A 14,261-nucleotide genomic window follows, 5' to 3' on the forward strand; every position below is an offset into this window, starting at 1 on the left:
ATTTCCAAAGATCTGTTTTCTCCTCCCTCCTTAAAATAAATTTGTTCCTTACCAGGTATCCTCTTTAACTTTTTAATTATAGTAGGTCCATAAAAGAGACAAAGTTTTTAGGTTGAATTATAGCATATCAGATGCTATTACAGTGAAAATCTCTGAATAAGAAAGGTATTTCTAAATTCTCTATGGATTAAATAATAGCCAGATGACAAAGCCCATACATTAAAATCATTTGTCTCCCTCACACATACACACAGTTCATTGCAGCTATATGGACCCTGTAAAAGCAGTTGAATTTTTTTCTCTCCATAATGGAAAAAATTTTTGCCTCAAGTTCCCAAATACAAAATCAGAAATCTTACTGTAATGTAAAATTTACTTTGTATTTTTTTATTATGAAAAACTATTTTGATCGGTTTGTGAAGTTCTTTTTTATTTATTTTTTAATTGTAATGAATTGACAGCTTCAAAATCCTTTTACTGGGAAGGAATTATCTTACTGAAATGAGATTTTTAAAATTCCTAAAGTAATTGTATTAATAAGTCTTTGCTCCTGGATACACACCATAATTGTTGCCTTGGAGCCTGGAAGGTTTGATTCTTATTAGTCTTTTTGGATGTGTTTATTTTTGAACGAGTTTTGATTTTTTTTTATTGTTGTATTTCATTCTCTTACTATCTAAATGTTGAACAAGATTTAATCAGAATTGTAAGTGCCAAATCAGTTTTTATTTCCACTACAAGAACTGTTCTAGCATGGCTTTTCAGATCTAAGATCTAGGAATGTGAAATTTGGATAATGGCTTATAAACTTGCATGGATATAAAATAATACTGCTTATAAAGTTTTAAGTGCTTTTCTGTTTCTTGCTCTGTGCATCATTTTTTCCTTTCTATTTAGAACTTGGGCTGTTACGCTAATTGTAGCATTTTCTTTGGTCTCATGCTGTCACACTAGGTGTCGTTAAATTAAGCTAGAACTCTTTGTCAGGCAGGAAGGGAAGGAAGAAGACTTTATCTGCCCTGTTATAAAATAGTGCAGATTCACAGTTGCTGGACATAAAAACTAATTTTAATTTATACATTAAGGGACACTGTTGAGAAGTTTATGTATTATATTTTCATTTTCTCATTTTATAAGGACTTACATGATCTAAAAGCAAGTTCAACATGAAGACAAAGTTAAATTGTGTATATACATTAGAAAATTGTATTTGTCAAAACACCTAGGACAAGCACAAGGTGTGTTCCTTGGATCTTCAGTGCTGTTATGATTCAGTCCTTGGCTGGTTAGGAAATGCCCAAGTCTTCTGATATCCGCTGGAGCGCCAGCCATATGGCATTCTCCAATGCAAAACATTAACATTTTTAAAAAGAGACTTCTATGTATGAACATTATTTAAACATTGACATATTAATCATGCTTAGCATGCTTAAGTTTTATTTGGGGGGGGCTTGATTGTTTTTATACAGTTTTTCTTTAGCAGATTCTGCAAGCTTTGAGTTTATAGAATAAGCAACCTTCAAGTAAATAATGTGGGTTTTTTTGCAAGTGTCTATAAAAATACATTATTTGGAAAACCTAGAATGCAAATTTGTAGTTCAAATAATATTTGTTATTTATAATTTGTCTTTTTAAAGAATGCGTATAATTCCTGGCCCCCCAATTAAATTGTTTATTTACTGTAGGAATTTCCCTTTTGTTAGACAAAGAAACACATACTGTATTAAGTCAGATTGTTTATTTACTCAAGAACGTCACTATACAATAATGCTGGAACTTGTAGGGCCTTGAATTCCCTTTTCTTTTGCCACTTTAATAACAAAACATATTGCTGAAAATGTTACTAACTTAAAAATATTTTACTGTATTAAGGTAGAAAGTGGTCCTATGCCAAAGCCTGTCTAATTTAATTTTATATTATATGTGTTAATTGCCAGTGTAAGAAGACAAAATGAAATACGTTGTGAAAGGTAACGCTATGATTTTCTGGCTCTGCATTACAAAGGGGAAATCTCTGTGGTGGAGTAGACTGAATATGGCAGATCCATTGGAGTCTAGTGGTGTGAATTTCTTTAAAAAAGCTTTAGGTAGCACACAGGGTTGGCTTTATTTGAACATTTTCATGTTAGTGTAATGTAAGATTGTAGTTGACTAGTAGCAGTTTTCCTGATGCCACAGAGTGAATATGTCAGGGTGGAATGAATTTGAAACCTGTCTGAAGCATGCGTGATTTCTCACTGTTCTTTAGAGAACAGAATTGAATTCCGACAGATCTCCCCCAAGTCTCTGAATCTCTTATCCTCTAGGCTCCAAAAATTTATTTAAGCACTAGTAGTGCCTTTAGTAAACCTACAAGCTAAACATTAAAATTCGCTTTAATAAGTTGAATTGACAAAATAGGGATTTGTTTATAGCCAAAATTCTACAACTCTGTAAACTTATAAAAAAAAGAAGTGCATTTGGTATTAAATGTTTACTATAATTAAGAATTGCCTTGATATTTAAATCCAGGCCAGACCTGATCAGTACTTAGAGAATAAGACATTCAAAATAGAAGGTAATGATTCCTAAAATCCTTATATGGGTCCTTTACCTTAATCTTCTTTCTCTGTTTAATTGTAAATTCTGCTGATTACTTTTTGGGGAATTGACCAGTGACTCTGTGGAGCTTTTGTTTTCTGATTAAAAAAAAAAAAAAAAGATTGATGGAAAGGTTACTGCTTACCTAGGAAAGGAACTGACTGTCCTCTAGAAGCAAAGTCTTGTACCGAGACTAAGTGGAAACCCCACAAAGTTTTCCAGTGCCCCGTAGTCCTCATTTCCAGTGGCCCTGTATGTCACTCCTGGTTGTCTCGAGATCAGACTCAATACTGATGCCTGTGGCATGTGCTGTGGCGTGTCCCGCAGAGCGTGTCCCCGACCTCCCTCCAGAACCGAGGCTTGCAGTTTTGCTCTGGAGAGCTCGGGGCAGATGAGACACAGCTGCATTAAGAACCAGCACTGATCTAAATTTATGAGGTGGGAAGGAAGCAATTGTGGGAAGCGGGAGTTACTGAAACTTAGTTTTTGAAATGGGCTGTTGATGTCAGATGAGCAACCATGATCATGCAGGTGCAACTAACTGGTTCTTGACATGCTTCTAAAGTTAGTGGTGACTTTTTTTTCCAACTAGAAGAGAGAAATTATACTTTTAAACAGAGTTGTCCTCTGTCTTAAATTTCATAAATGAAAATATAAGCACCCCCAAAATTATTTTATGTGTTGGTGCTATTTTGTCATATAGCTATAGATTTCCTTTTTTTAACCCACTAAAAATATTAAATTTATGAAAACCTTAAAATGGAGGACATGTGAAACAAAGTTGTTTAAGGTATTTGAAATATATTATATTGTATTGAAGCATACAATATAATCCTATTTGACATTTATTGTCTTGTTTTTGCTTTTATTACCTCTCTGTTTCCTGATTCTGTCTTGTGCCTTCTGCAAAAACCTGCCTTAGACCAGTGTTGCGTGGTGGGTCTGCGGCCGCCACTTCTAACCCTCATCATGACAACGTCAGGTAAATTTTGAGACTTTGTAATTACCAGGGTGAATAGTTGACTGAATTTGTATGTTGCAGACTGTAATGCATGTGTAGCGATGCCTTTGTAATTATTGTAGCTTGAAGTTCTACCACTTTTCTCTGTGAGTACATCCTGCCTTTCTCTGAGAACAGTGAGTAGTTACTCATAACATTTAACCACCAGAGTATATATGAGGAAATGCTAAACAATTATGATTCCATATCATGTATCCTAGATATTTTATTAAAATGCAGTTTTAGTAGCTTATAAGAAATCATGCTAAAACAGAAAGTATCATTCTAAACCTTTTATGTGCATCATTGTAATTGTTGCCTGAGGCTCTGGCCAGCATTTTCTTTTCAGTTTATTGACTATAATGTCACTTTCAGTGTGTAGATAAAGCTATCTCTAAGGCATCATCTTAAATTGGGGGAAATGAGCATTGACAGTTTGGAGAAATTAAATGTTTGTAAAGGAAATTTGGCTTTAAGAATTTTTGTCGTCTGTTGATTTAAGCTTTTCTTTTATTTCTGCCCCTTTCACATTTTCACACATGCTTAATCTAAGTCCTTATTTGTTCCTCCAACCACAAGGACATATATATAGAATGCCAAAATCCCATTTCCTATCATCTAGGGAGGAAAAGAACTTGTTTAGTATTCACAGACATCACTAGTGAAACTTTTCCAGAGTAAATTTTTATTTTCAGCACAAGTCCGTTATCTCTAGCAGTCGAGGTAAAGCTGGCAGGCAGCGCGTTTCTGTGGTGGGAGGAAGCTGGCACGTTGGTGCTCGGCGGGAGAGGAGGGGCGACAGTTTCCCAGGTGTTAGTTCAGGCTGGAGGGACTGTGGAGTCTGGGGCCCTGCTCTCTGCTGGCTGGGTCCTTGTTACTCTGCTAACCTGTCCATCCCGAGTTTTCTCCTGTGTGTTTGTTTACTCCTAAGTTGGTGGTCCTTTTATCTCTATTTTCTTTTTTTCTTTTTTGTGACAGAGACAGAGAGAGAGGCAGACAGACAGGAAGGGAGAGAGATGAGAAGCATCAATTCTTTGTTGTGGCACCTTAGTTCATTGATTGCTTTCCCATATGTGTCTTGACCAGGGGGGAAAGGGGAGCTACAGCAGACCAAATGACCCCTTGCTCAAGCCAGCGACCTTGGGTCCAAGCTGGTGAGCCTTGCTCAAACCAGATGAGCCTGCACGCAAGCTGATAACCTTGGGGTCTCGAACCTGAGTCCTCCGCATCCCAGTCCGACGCACTATCCACTGCGCCACTGCTTGGTCAGGCTATCTCTATTTTCAACCAGTGATCTGGCTTAGCATTTCTTAGAGTTTTTAGTTCTGATAAATACAGCTTTTCGTTTAAAACACATGGTAATGTTATTTTCTGTTTTAAGTTGAATTATATAAACTTTTTTGCCATAGCCTTAGATTTGTGTGCAGATGATTTTCTTTCTAGTAGTGAAAGGCTTAGTTAAGTCAGGATTCAAGTTGTAAGCAATCCCTTTCAGTTGTCCTTTCTTCTCTGAGTCCAGGCACACCCCTCGTACCTTTGAAGCAATGGCTTCTGTTGTTTGATCATTTTTTTCCAAATATTCATCTCATGTATGACCTCACAAAAATAGAAAAGTTTTGTTTTGAGGCTAAAGTGTAAAGAGGCCTCTTCAACCCTTTTTTTTCTATGAATAGTTTAATTCTATCATAATGTTCAAAGGAATAATTAATTCAGATGTTTGCATTTCCATAGTTCAAGCATCTACTAACTTAGTAGCTTATTTCTCTAACCGATGCAATTACTGAACTATTCCAGGATATTTATCCTGTTCCCATGAAGAAAGGGGCAGTTAATGAGAAAGCAAGGGAATCTAGCCACCGAAGGCGCATGTAGAGATTGGTGCAGCTCCGAGTCAGCGCATGCCATGTCGTGGAAACTGCGCCTGCCGCTTATGCAGTGTTTAGAACGACGGCACTGCCTGCCTGACGAAAAGTGTCTTTTGATTGTTTTCAATTGTTTTGAAACAAAAGGATTTTCTGAATAGAGTTAACTTGAACACATCTGGATGAAAAATATTATTCTCTTCATACCCCTCTGTGTGGTAGTGTGCTTTTTTATAATGGGGACTTGCTTGAACTAAGAGACTATAATATATGATCTATGCGCCAACTTTGTAGATTACATAGGAGTATGTTCCATCTTTGTGTTCTGCTCACTCAGAACAGCTAATATACCATTTTACTGCTGTAACCCTACAGGGTTAAAATAGAATATAAACGTGAGGTGAATTTTATGATATGTAAGTTGTATCTCAATAAAGCTGTTAATTATATTTAAAAAGTGAAAATCCAGGCAAAGAGGAAAAGTAGTATTTGTGTGTATTTATTTCTCAGAAGTATATTGTTGTTCATTTAAAAGTCACTGTCCTTTCAGAAGTAATTACATTTGAACAAGAAGTACTTTTTACTATCCTTTCTCTGGAGTGTGTCTTAGTGGCTTTCCAGTATTATTATTTTGTACACAGCCTCTTAATTATTGATTACTGAGCCAATTCTGCACCTGAATGTAGTGGCAAAATGTGTTCAGATGATTTTACAGAAGAGTAATTAGGAGTAAGAAGAGTAGAAATGGCAAGAAAAGAGGCAGTGAGAAGAGGAGGGGGACTACAACAGGCCCCGCCCTGTGTGTTGAGTAGAGGCAGTGTTCCCTGCCGTGGGCTCAGCGGGCTCTCCCCAGCGGCTGCAGGTGGGCACGGCACGTTTGTGTAGGAATCGTCTACTGTCGTGTCCTGTCGTGCTCCGCAGTGGCAGCTGACACACCTCTTCAGCCAGGGAGCCTTCTCAACAGTGCCAGTCCGTCTGGGTTAACAAGCATCTCCTTATTGATATCTGTAGTCAGGGGCTGTGTTCATTCACAGAGTTGCAGGGCATTTGCTAGTATTGAAGATAGTCATTGTCATAAGTTGTTTTCTTTCCTTTATTAGTAACAACTCAGATTGTAAAATACGTTAGAAATTCATAATGTTAAATCCCAATCTTGTGGACAGTTCTTTGAGCACCGTAAATACATTGCATGACTGCCAGGCTTTCTCAGTTCTTTTCTAATATTAAGTTGTATTTTTATTTCTTACCTGCTAGGTACGGCATTTCAAATATAGATGCAGTAGTTGAGGGACCCGCAGATGACATGACTGTCGTAGATGCAGTTTCATTAAGACGACAGGTAAGTGAGGTGCCAAGTAAGATACAATACTAAGTGATGCTCATGTAATGTTTAAAGTGATAGTTCCTAACAGCTCATTGCTTTCTGTCCTGTGGAAGCCATGAGTTTTTCTATCAAACTATTTATTAAACTACAATTGATATTTCCATTTTGATTAAAGATGTATTAAACCACCATTACATGTTTTAATTAGCATAAAACGGTATTACCAAAATGAATTGATATAATTCTGTCAAATAACAAAGAATCTTGACCTTTCAGCAAACCAGTAAGGCCATAAATTGCTTGCTTGGCTCTTTGAAATGTGGAACAGTCACTTTAGGACGTGTGTTACTATGTTTGAAAACTTTATTTCGGAAACTGCTCTCAGTTCGCAGAGGGTCTTTGTGTGCCTCGCTCTCATTTTCCGCGGTAGTGCTTACTTAGAGCTGCAGCTGTACTTGGGTATTTTTAATATGTACTCCCAGCCTCTAGAATCATACGAACATACACACACATGGGACAGGCATGTTTAGTGTCCTAATTGTCTATACCAACTAGACATACAGGGGAAATGAGTCAAAATAAAGTATTTCTAAGTAAGGATCAAGAAACTAAATATTTTAGCATAAGAATAAATCACTATTATTTTAAAGATTTAATATAATACAAGGATAATGTGAAGCAAATACTATTTTTCTTTTGAATCATTTATTGAAACATGGAAGCTGTATAAGTTCTTACATATTTTTATATATATACTATTTATACTTTGCATATTGAAAAAAGTGATTTCTTTGGCCTTTATCATTGAATTCACAGTTACATCAATACCCTGGTTTTCTGAAAGTGTAACTTTTACAACATTCACTTAGTCTTCAATTAGAGCGTGAACTAGTGAGGTCAGACAAAGGTACAGTCATTGTAAATAACAAGTCATACACAGGCTGTAAAACTTTAAAAGGAGTAGAAAGCCAGCTAGGAAGCTGCGGGTTTCTAAAACAGGTGACAAGAAGGGACTCACAAGAAGGTCCTGCGGATTTCTGTCTGCCCTGGCGGCGGGGAGGCTGCCCCTGCTCCCTCTGCCCCACGGCCAGTCTGCGAGTCCCTTCAGTCCAGGGACAAGCACCTAACTCGTGGGTCACCTGGCTCAGGATACAAAATGCCATCCACTATCGAGGGAACATTAAAAGGCTGCCTGGTGTTGCTACTTCCCAGAATGCTCAGATAGAAATATTTTAATGAGACAAAGCAATGCCACTTTTTCGTTGACAATAAAATAGGATTGGCAATATGAGAACATGTTATCCCATGGGACCAAATAAACTTCTCATTTTGAATAGGGAGGAAAGGTGGTCTTTAAATACTTGTATGTTTTTATGGAATTGGCCCTACAGGAACAGGGCTGCTTAGCACTGCTGAAGGCCCGTGTCCCCGCCCCACTCGTCTGCATGTCCGGTCTCCCCCTCCCGGTATGCAGTCCGCTCCTGGACGTGCTGAGGGTGCGGCCTCGTGGAAGCTTTCCTCCCGGGACTTCTCTGATACAGCAGTCATCTTCTGTGCGCTCGCGACGCTGTCAGAGCTCAGTGTTTTCACACAGGTGGTGCAGGTGGAGTGTCTGGGAAGCGGGCTCTGGGGTGAAGATGAGCAAGCAGCAAGTTGACTGGGGTGTCCTGGAAGGGAGCACCCGCGGGAGGGAAAGGAAGCGGGACTGGACAGGAGGACGGTGTTGGGCAGCGATGGAGTCCGAACAAGGCTGTGTGCCCCATGACGAGCTCTGAAGCCCGCGACCCTCCGAGCTGGGGCGTGCTGCCCCCGTGAGGACGAGAGCATGGGCAAGGCCCTCGCTCAGCCCAGGGCTCGTCGCAGTCGGGACCACCAGCCGAGGGCGGGGCTGTCAGCCAGCGACCGCTGGGCAGCTGGTGAGCATTCGCCTTTCACTTCCGAAGGGGCTGGGTGGCCGGTCACACGGCCCACTGAAATAGGTGAATCTGTGGGATCCTCCCAGGACATCGGAGCAGTGGGAAGAGAAGGAAGTCAGAGCAGGTGAAGGTGAACCACTGAGGCTGAGTGACAGAAACTCAGAGGAAGGGTGTAGAGAGGGCAAGTGTCCCTCCGCCCGGCCGCTGCAGTAAAGCGGCCTGCTGCACTGAGTCCGCCGCCAGCACAGCGGGGGAGGCTCGGCTACCCTCCCAGCGCACCCCCGCCACGAGCAGCTGCCGCTGCGCTGCCCGGGAAGGGAGAGCAGTATTTAACCGAAGTTAAACTGTCATAGGTAACTTTTCTATAGACAGTTTTGTTTCTTTTGCTCTATATGATACCATGCTTGTAATAATTATTTCATACACTCATACTACTTTATAAGCATCAGATTGCTCCATGCATTAAAGCTTCTGTTTTTTTTTTTTGTTGTTTTCACTCAGATAATCAAACTAAACCGGCGTCTCCAGCTTCTGGAAGAGGAGAACAAAGAGCGGGCGAAGAGGGAGATGGTCATGTACTCGATCACCGTAGCCTTCTGGCTGCTGAACAGCTGGCTCTGGTTCCGCCGCTAGAGGTGGCCTCGCCCTCGGCGCTGCTGTCTCGCAGCTGGAAATATAAAGGATTTGCAAACTTCCTTGTTTCTGTGTTTGCATTGTCTGCCATTTTCTAGTCCGTGCCCTAAACATGCATTTCTTCCGGAAAGGAAGGGCGGAGACTCTTGTTTGCAGAAGTAGAGGGACATCCTGTCACTCGGCTGTGTTCACTTCTAACCGCTCCTGCAATAACGACGACCTAAAATTCTTCCTTTGCATGTTTTGTAAATAGGCTCTAATTTGTTTTTTTTTAAAGAATTAATTTTTTGCCTCATTAAGCTGCACAAGTAATTCTCTGAATGAGAGGTAGAGAATGGATTTAGAAAGCATCTGTAAAAGAAAAGTACTTTATTTTGTCCTGTCTCTCAAACACTATTGAATAGTCTTGTTAATAGACATGTTTGCATCCACATTTCAACATTAACACTTCTGAAGTCATGGTCTGGTGTCAGAGTGAATAAAATCAAGTCACCCTATGTTTCATGATCGCCTTTATTAAAATAATTCCCAACATTTTCAGCAGATCAAGATATCTGTAAAATGTGCATCATTTTTATTTTAGTTTTTCAGGTCGTTTTCTATGAAGTATGTTTTTACTAAGTTCATGTGTGAATGATTTAAAAAAAGAAACTACAGAATAAGGTACAATTGTAGTATATTTAATAAACTGTCAACCAAAGCAGTATTTGTTTATTGAAAGATTTTGTTTCATCCTATATTCACTGTTACTACCTTGTGTGAACCCGAGTCTCTGTCTCGAGCACAAGAAAAGCACTGGTGACTCGGCAGGAAGCAGACCCTGCAGCACTTCCTGTCCGGTCCCCACCTGGTGGCGCTGGTGTTGCACGGAGTTTTCTCATCTGGAGCATCTACTGTGCGCTGCAGATGGAAATACCTTGAGTTGTGTGTGTTTTTCCCGTTTTAGTATTTAGCTAATATACTGAATCTCGGGAGAATGAAACGTACCAAGGAAGCAAGTCCTGGAAGCCCTTAGTTCTGAAACTTTTGTTTCCCTTTTGTGGTTCAGAAACTGGTAGAATTTTAATGGGGTATAGTATCCTGCACACATCTTCCATATCTTTCTGCTGAAGTGAGTTTTGGGAAAGGCACGTGAGGGAAATTCCTTAGGTATAGGTAGGTGGATTTAACATAGATTTAATAGTCTGTTCTGCTTCTCCCCCAATCCCCCCCCCCCCCCCGAAAGAAAATACTTGGAGGAAGGAGTTTTCCTTCACTTCCCAGGATTTGTCAGGAGTTTCATGACTGTTTGGTTTGGTTTGGTTTTTTTACACATGAAAGTCTTCTGACTTTTGTAATGTCCTAATGATGTAATTTATTATAGCTTTATATGTCACAAGGCAATTTCTGGGAGTGATCCAACTGAAAGCACAAAAATGGTAACTGGATAAAATGAGGACCTGCTGGGTTGGGCAAGCATGAAAAGGATTCCACAAAGGCCAAAATGAAATAAAAGCAGGAATTCCTGCAGATAAGTAAACAAAAGCTGTTTTTCGCCCTGTTTATTTTTACCAACCACTGGAAACTTAGAACTTTCCTACTGGCTGAGGAGGGGGCGGGATGCAAGTCCACGTCTCGGGCCAGCATTGGCTGAAATAGGAGACCCAAAAACTGCTCCCTCAGGGGAAGCATGAGGGGTCAACTGACCCGAAAGGGACAGCAGAGGGACGTGTTCGCCTTGTCACAGAGCTAAAGCTAGAAGTGCTTGACTCCCTGACTCCAAAGCCACGCTGCCGCCTCCTCCCCAGGAGGCGTGTGTCACTGGAAGAGAGTGACTTTGGAGTCCAGAGGAGCCGTTCAGTCCTGGTGGGGGGGGGTGAGTAGTCAGGAAATACTTCTTAGATATTTGAGCTGAACCTTGAAAACTAGGATTTCAGCAAGCAGAGAGTGAAGGGGAGTCCGGGAACAGGGAACAGCGGGAGAAGACCCAGTCGGGCCAGTAATGGGGGTCAGCCCCACATACGCGGTATCATACAGCTACTAGCACAAGTCTATTGTTGCCCTCCATTCAGACCTGTATTTAAAGGTTTGCTTTTGTTTTCAGCAAGTATTCCAGAAATACTTGTTGAAGCACTTGCACTTTGAGGGATAATTTTATGAAAGTAGCATGTTTTCAGAAGATCTTTTCCTCCTCTGCATGGATGTCTGTTTTGTGGCTTCTTAAGTGGGATCGAAATTGAACTGTTTTCTGGGTCTCAATTTCGGAAAGGCTTATTTCACCAAAACTGTTCTTTTACTTACATTGTTGATGTTACAGATGTCCTTTACTAATGTCAATGAGTAGAGCCAGCACTGACCTACATACCAAGAGATTACAGCGGATATACCACAAACCCTGCTCGTAAGGAATTGACGGATTAATGGAGGAGGTTGAGAATAAGTTCTTTATTTATTTTTGGTATTTTTCTAAAGTGAGAAGCCGGGAGGCAGAGAGACAGACTCCCACATGTGCCGACCGGGATCTACCCGGCATGCCCACTAGGGGGCAATGCTTTGCCCATCTGGGCTGTTGCTTCATTGCAACTGGAGCCGTTCTAGTGCCTGAGGCAGAGGCCATGGAGCCATCCTGAGTGCCTAGACCAACTTTGCTCCAATGGAGCCTTGGCTGTGGGAGGGGAAGAGAGAGAGAGAGAGAAAGGGGAAGGGGAAGGATGGAGAGGCAGAGAGGTGCCCACCCCTCCTGTGTGCCCTGGCCGGGAATCAAACCTGGGATTTCCATACGCCGGGCTGACGCTCTACCACTGAGCCAACTGGCCAGGGCCAAGAATAAGTTCTTTAAAAGAGAGGATGGTAAAAACAATTTTATTGAGGAAGAGCAGCTGTGATATATGCTGAAAGACAGGGAGAAGAGAGAGTGTCTCTCATGTTAGATACAGGAAAAACATGGAAGATTCCGGCAGAAGACAACCTGGGCTGGGCGTGAGAAATAAAATGGTGAGCTCTGGAAGCGACTGAGTACGTGCGGCGGATGTGTATACAAACACGCATTTGTATGTTTAGGTGCCAGAGCAAAGATGGCATGTCCCCAGAAGACATCTAACCACACGTGGCCCATAGGCTTTTAAGGATTTAGTTCACGGCAGCAGTTTGTGAGGCTAATCTATCAAGGAAAGAACTTGCCGGTTACTTCAGCTGACCATGCCGTTGCGAACCTCTTTTGCCCTCTGAAACGGGAGGCTTACGCCTGTCTCTCATGACCCTGCGGAGAACTGGGCCATCCAGGATGATGAGATTGTGTGTAACGTCACCGACCCTTGTATGGTTCGGTTACATACAATGAGCCGTCATGTTATTTTACCTGTGTTTTCACTTATGACCGTTAGCAGTTTGGCATTCATTTCATAAGCGTTGAGTCTTCGCTAGCAGCTGAGTACTAAATATAGGATTCACTCGTTTGTTCAGCAGAATATTTAGGATGGCCCTGCTTTGTGTCAGGTGCTGTGCTTGAGACTGAGTCTACCAAGATTGAATAAAGGACACTCAACCCTGCACCCGGGGAGCCTGTGGACTATGGGAGAGAACTGAACTTAAGAAAAAAGCATGAAGCCCTGGCCGGTTGGCTCAGCGGTAGAGTGTCGGCCTAGCGTGCGGAGGACCCGGGTTCGATTCCCGGCCAGGGCACACAGGAGAAGCGCCCATTTGCTTCTCCACCCCTCCGCCGCGCTTTCCCTCTCTGTCTCTCTCTTCCCCTCCCGCAGCCAAGGCTCCAATGGCGCTGGGGATGGCTCTGTGGCCTCTGCCCCAGGCGCTAGAGTGGCTCTGGTCGCAACATGGCGACGCCCAGGATGGGCAGAGCATCGCCCCCTGGTGGGCAGAGCGTCGCCCCTGGTGGGCGTGCCGGGTGGATCCCGGTCGGGCGCATGCGGGAGTCTGTCTGACTGTCTCTCCCTGTTTCCAGCTTCAGAAAAATGAAAAAAAAAAAAAAAAAGAAACAAGCATGAATAAAAACGCAGTCACCAGAGTGGTGAGTGCTGTAAGTGAAAGAACGCTAAAGGACAGAGTAAAGGGATACCCGCTTCTCATTTGGTGGCTGGAGAAGGCCTCTCAGGAAAAGTGACATTTGTCCTGGAGTCCGAAGGCTGAAGAGGACCTTGGCAGAGATAGACCGGTGGGGGTTAGGGGCCTGGGCAGGAGAGAGGCCTTGCGGCCTGAAGCCGGAAGGACCTGACGAAGTGCTGCGTGACAAGGACTAGCTGGTCCCTGTTCTCATAACCTTGGACATACAAACAAACAGTTATGTTACATTGTAGCAGGTCTGCTAACTTAGCGTGTGGGAATCGTGCCCTCTGGGAAGGAGGGAGGAGAGATTGCAGCCAAACCTTAGTTTATAGGAGCATGGAGAGAAGCTCTTCATACAGCAAATAGATCCAGGGGGAAAAAATGCCCTTGAGTTCTTGATACCAGTTCTGAGAGATAGCTACAATGTAAGTATTGTAAGTTATTTCTAGAACATTAAGCCAGGGGAACATAATTGAAATAAAATGCACGAATGATCACATTCAGAAAATTGTAGATGTTTTGTTTAGACCTTTTATAACATTTTAATATGGCAAATACATTGTTTTATTATGCTATCTTTTAAAGGTTGTCATACATAGAAACTGGTTTTTAAAGTCTGATTTTTTTCTAGGTATTTATAGTTTTTTAATTATTGTGAAAAATGCAAACGTAGGAAAATAGAGTATAATGACCTACTGTATACCTGTCACCTAAATATAACACTTAACATTTTTCCATTGCTTTATTTCTGCCTGAAGTATTTTAAAAACATGACATCTTCTCCCAAACACATAAATACACATTTCTAAAATATAATTCTAAAATTGTCCTATATAACCATAACACCATTATGAGCCATCGGGAATCCACAGCAAGCCTTTAACATTATGTAAGCCAGCCCTTGTCCA

The 14,261-nt window shown here is 41.6% G+C and overlaps 1 protein-coding gene across 10 annotated transcripts in view; it reads left to right on the forward strand.

Moving 5' to 3' along the window:
- The window catches only part of MFF (mitochondrial fission factor), a 30,554-nt gene extending 20,536 nt beyond the window's left edge, over positions 1-10,018 (forward strand). For 6 of the 10 annotated variants that reach the window (XM_066346609.1, XM_066346612.1, XM_066346616.1 and 3 more), the window contains 4 exons: positions 1,938-1,970; positions 3,503-3,562; positions 6,697-6,781; positions 9,184-10,018. In XM_066346609.1, the coding sequence (XP_066202706.1) occupies positions 1,938-1,970; positions 3,503-3,562; positions 6,697-6,781; positions 9,184-9,315 (310 nt within the window). In that variant the 3' untranslated portion in view covers positions 9,316-10,018. The remainder of the gene's footprint in view (positions 1-1,937; positions 1,971-3,502; positions 3,563-6,696; positions 6,782-9,183) is intronic. The other 4 variants (XM_066346611.1, XM_066346617.1, XM_066346615.1 and 1 more) reach the window with 2 other exon arrangements.
- The last annotated feature ends 4,243 nt before the right edge of the window (positions 10,019-14,261 follow it).

This window comes from Saccopteryx leptura, chromosome 7, assembly GCF_036850995.1.
Source record: "Saccopteryx leptura isolate mSacLep1 chromosome 7, mSacLep1_pri_phased_curated, whole genome shotgun sequence".
Lineage (NCBI taxonomy): Eukaryota > Metazoa > Chordata > Mammalia > Chiroptera > Emballonuridae > Saccopteryx > Saccopteryx leptura.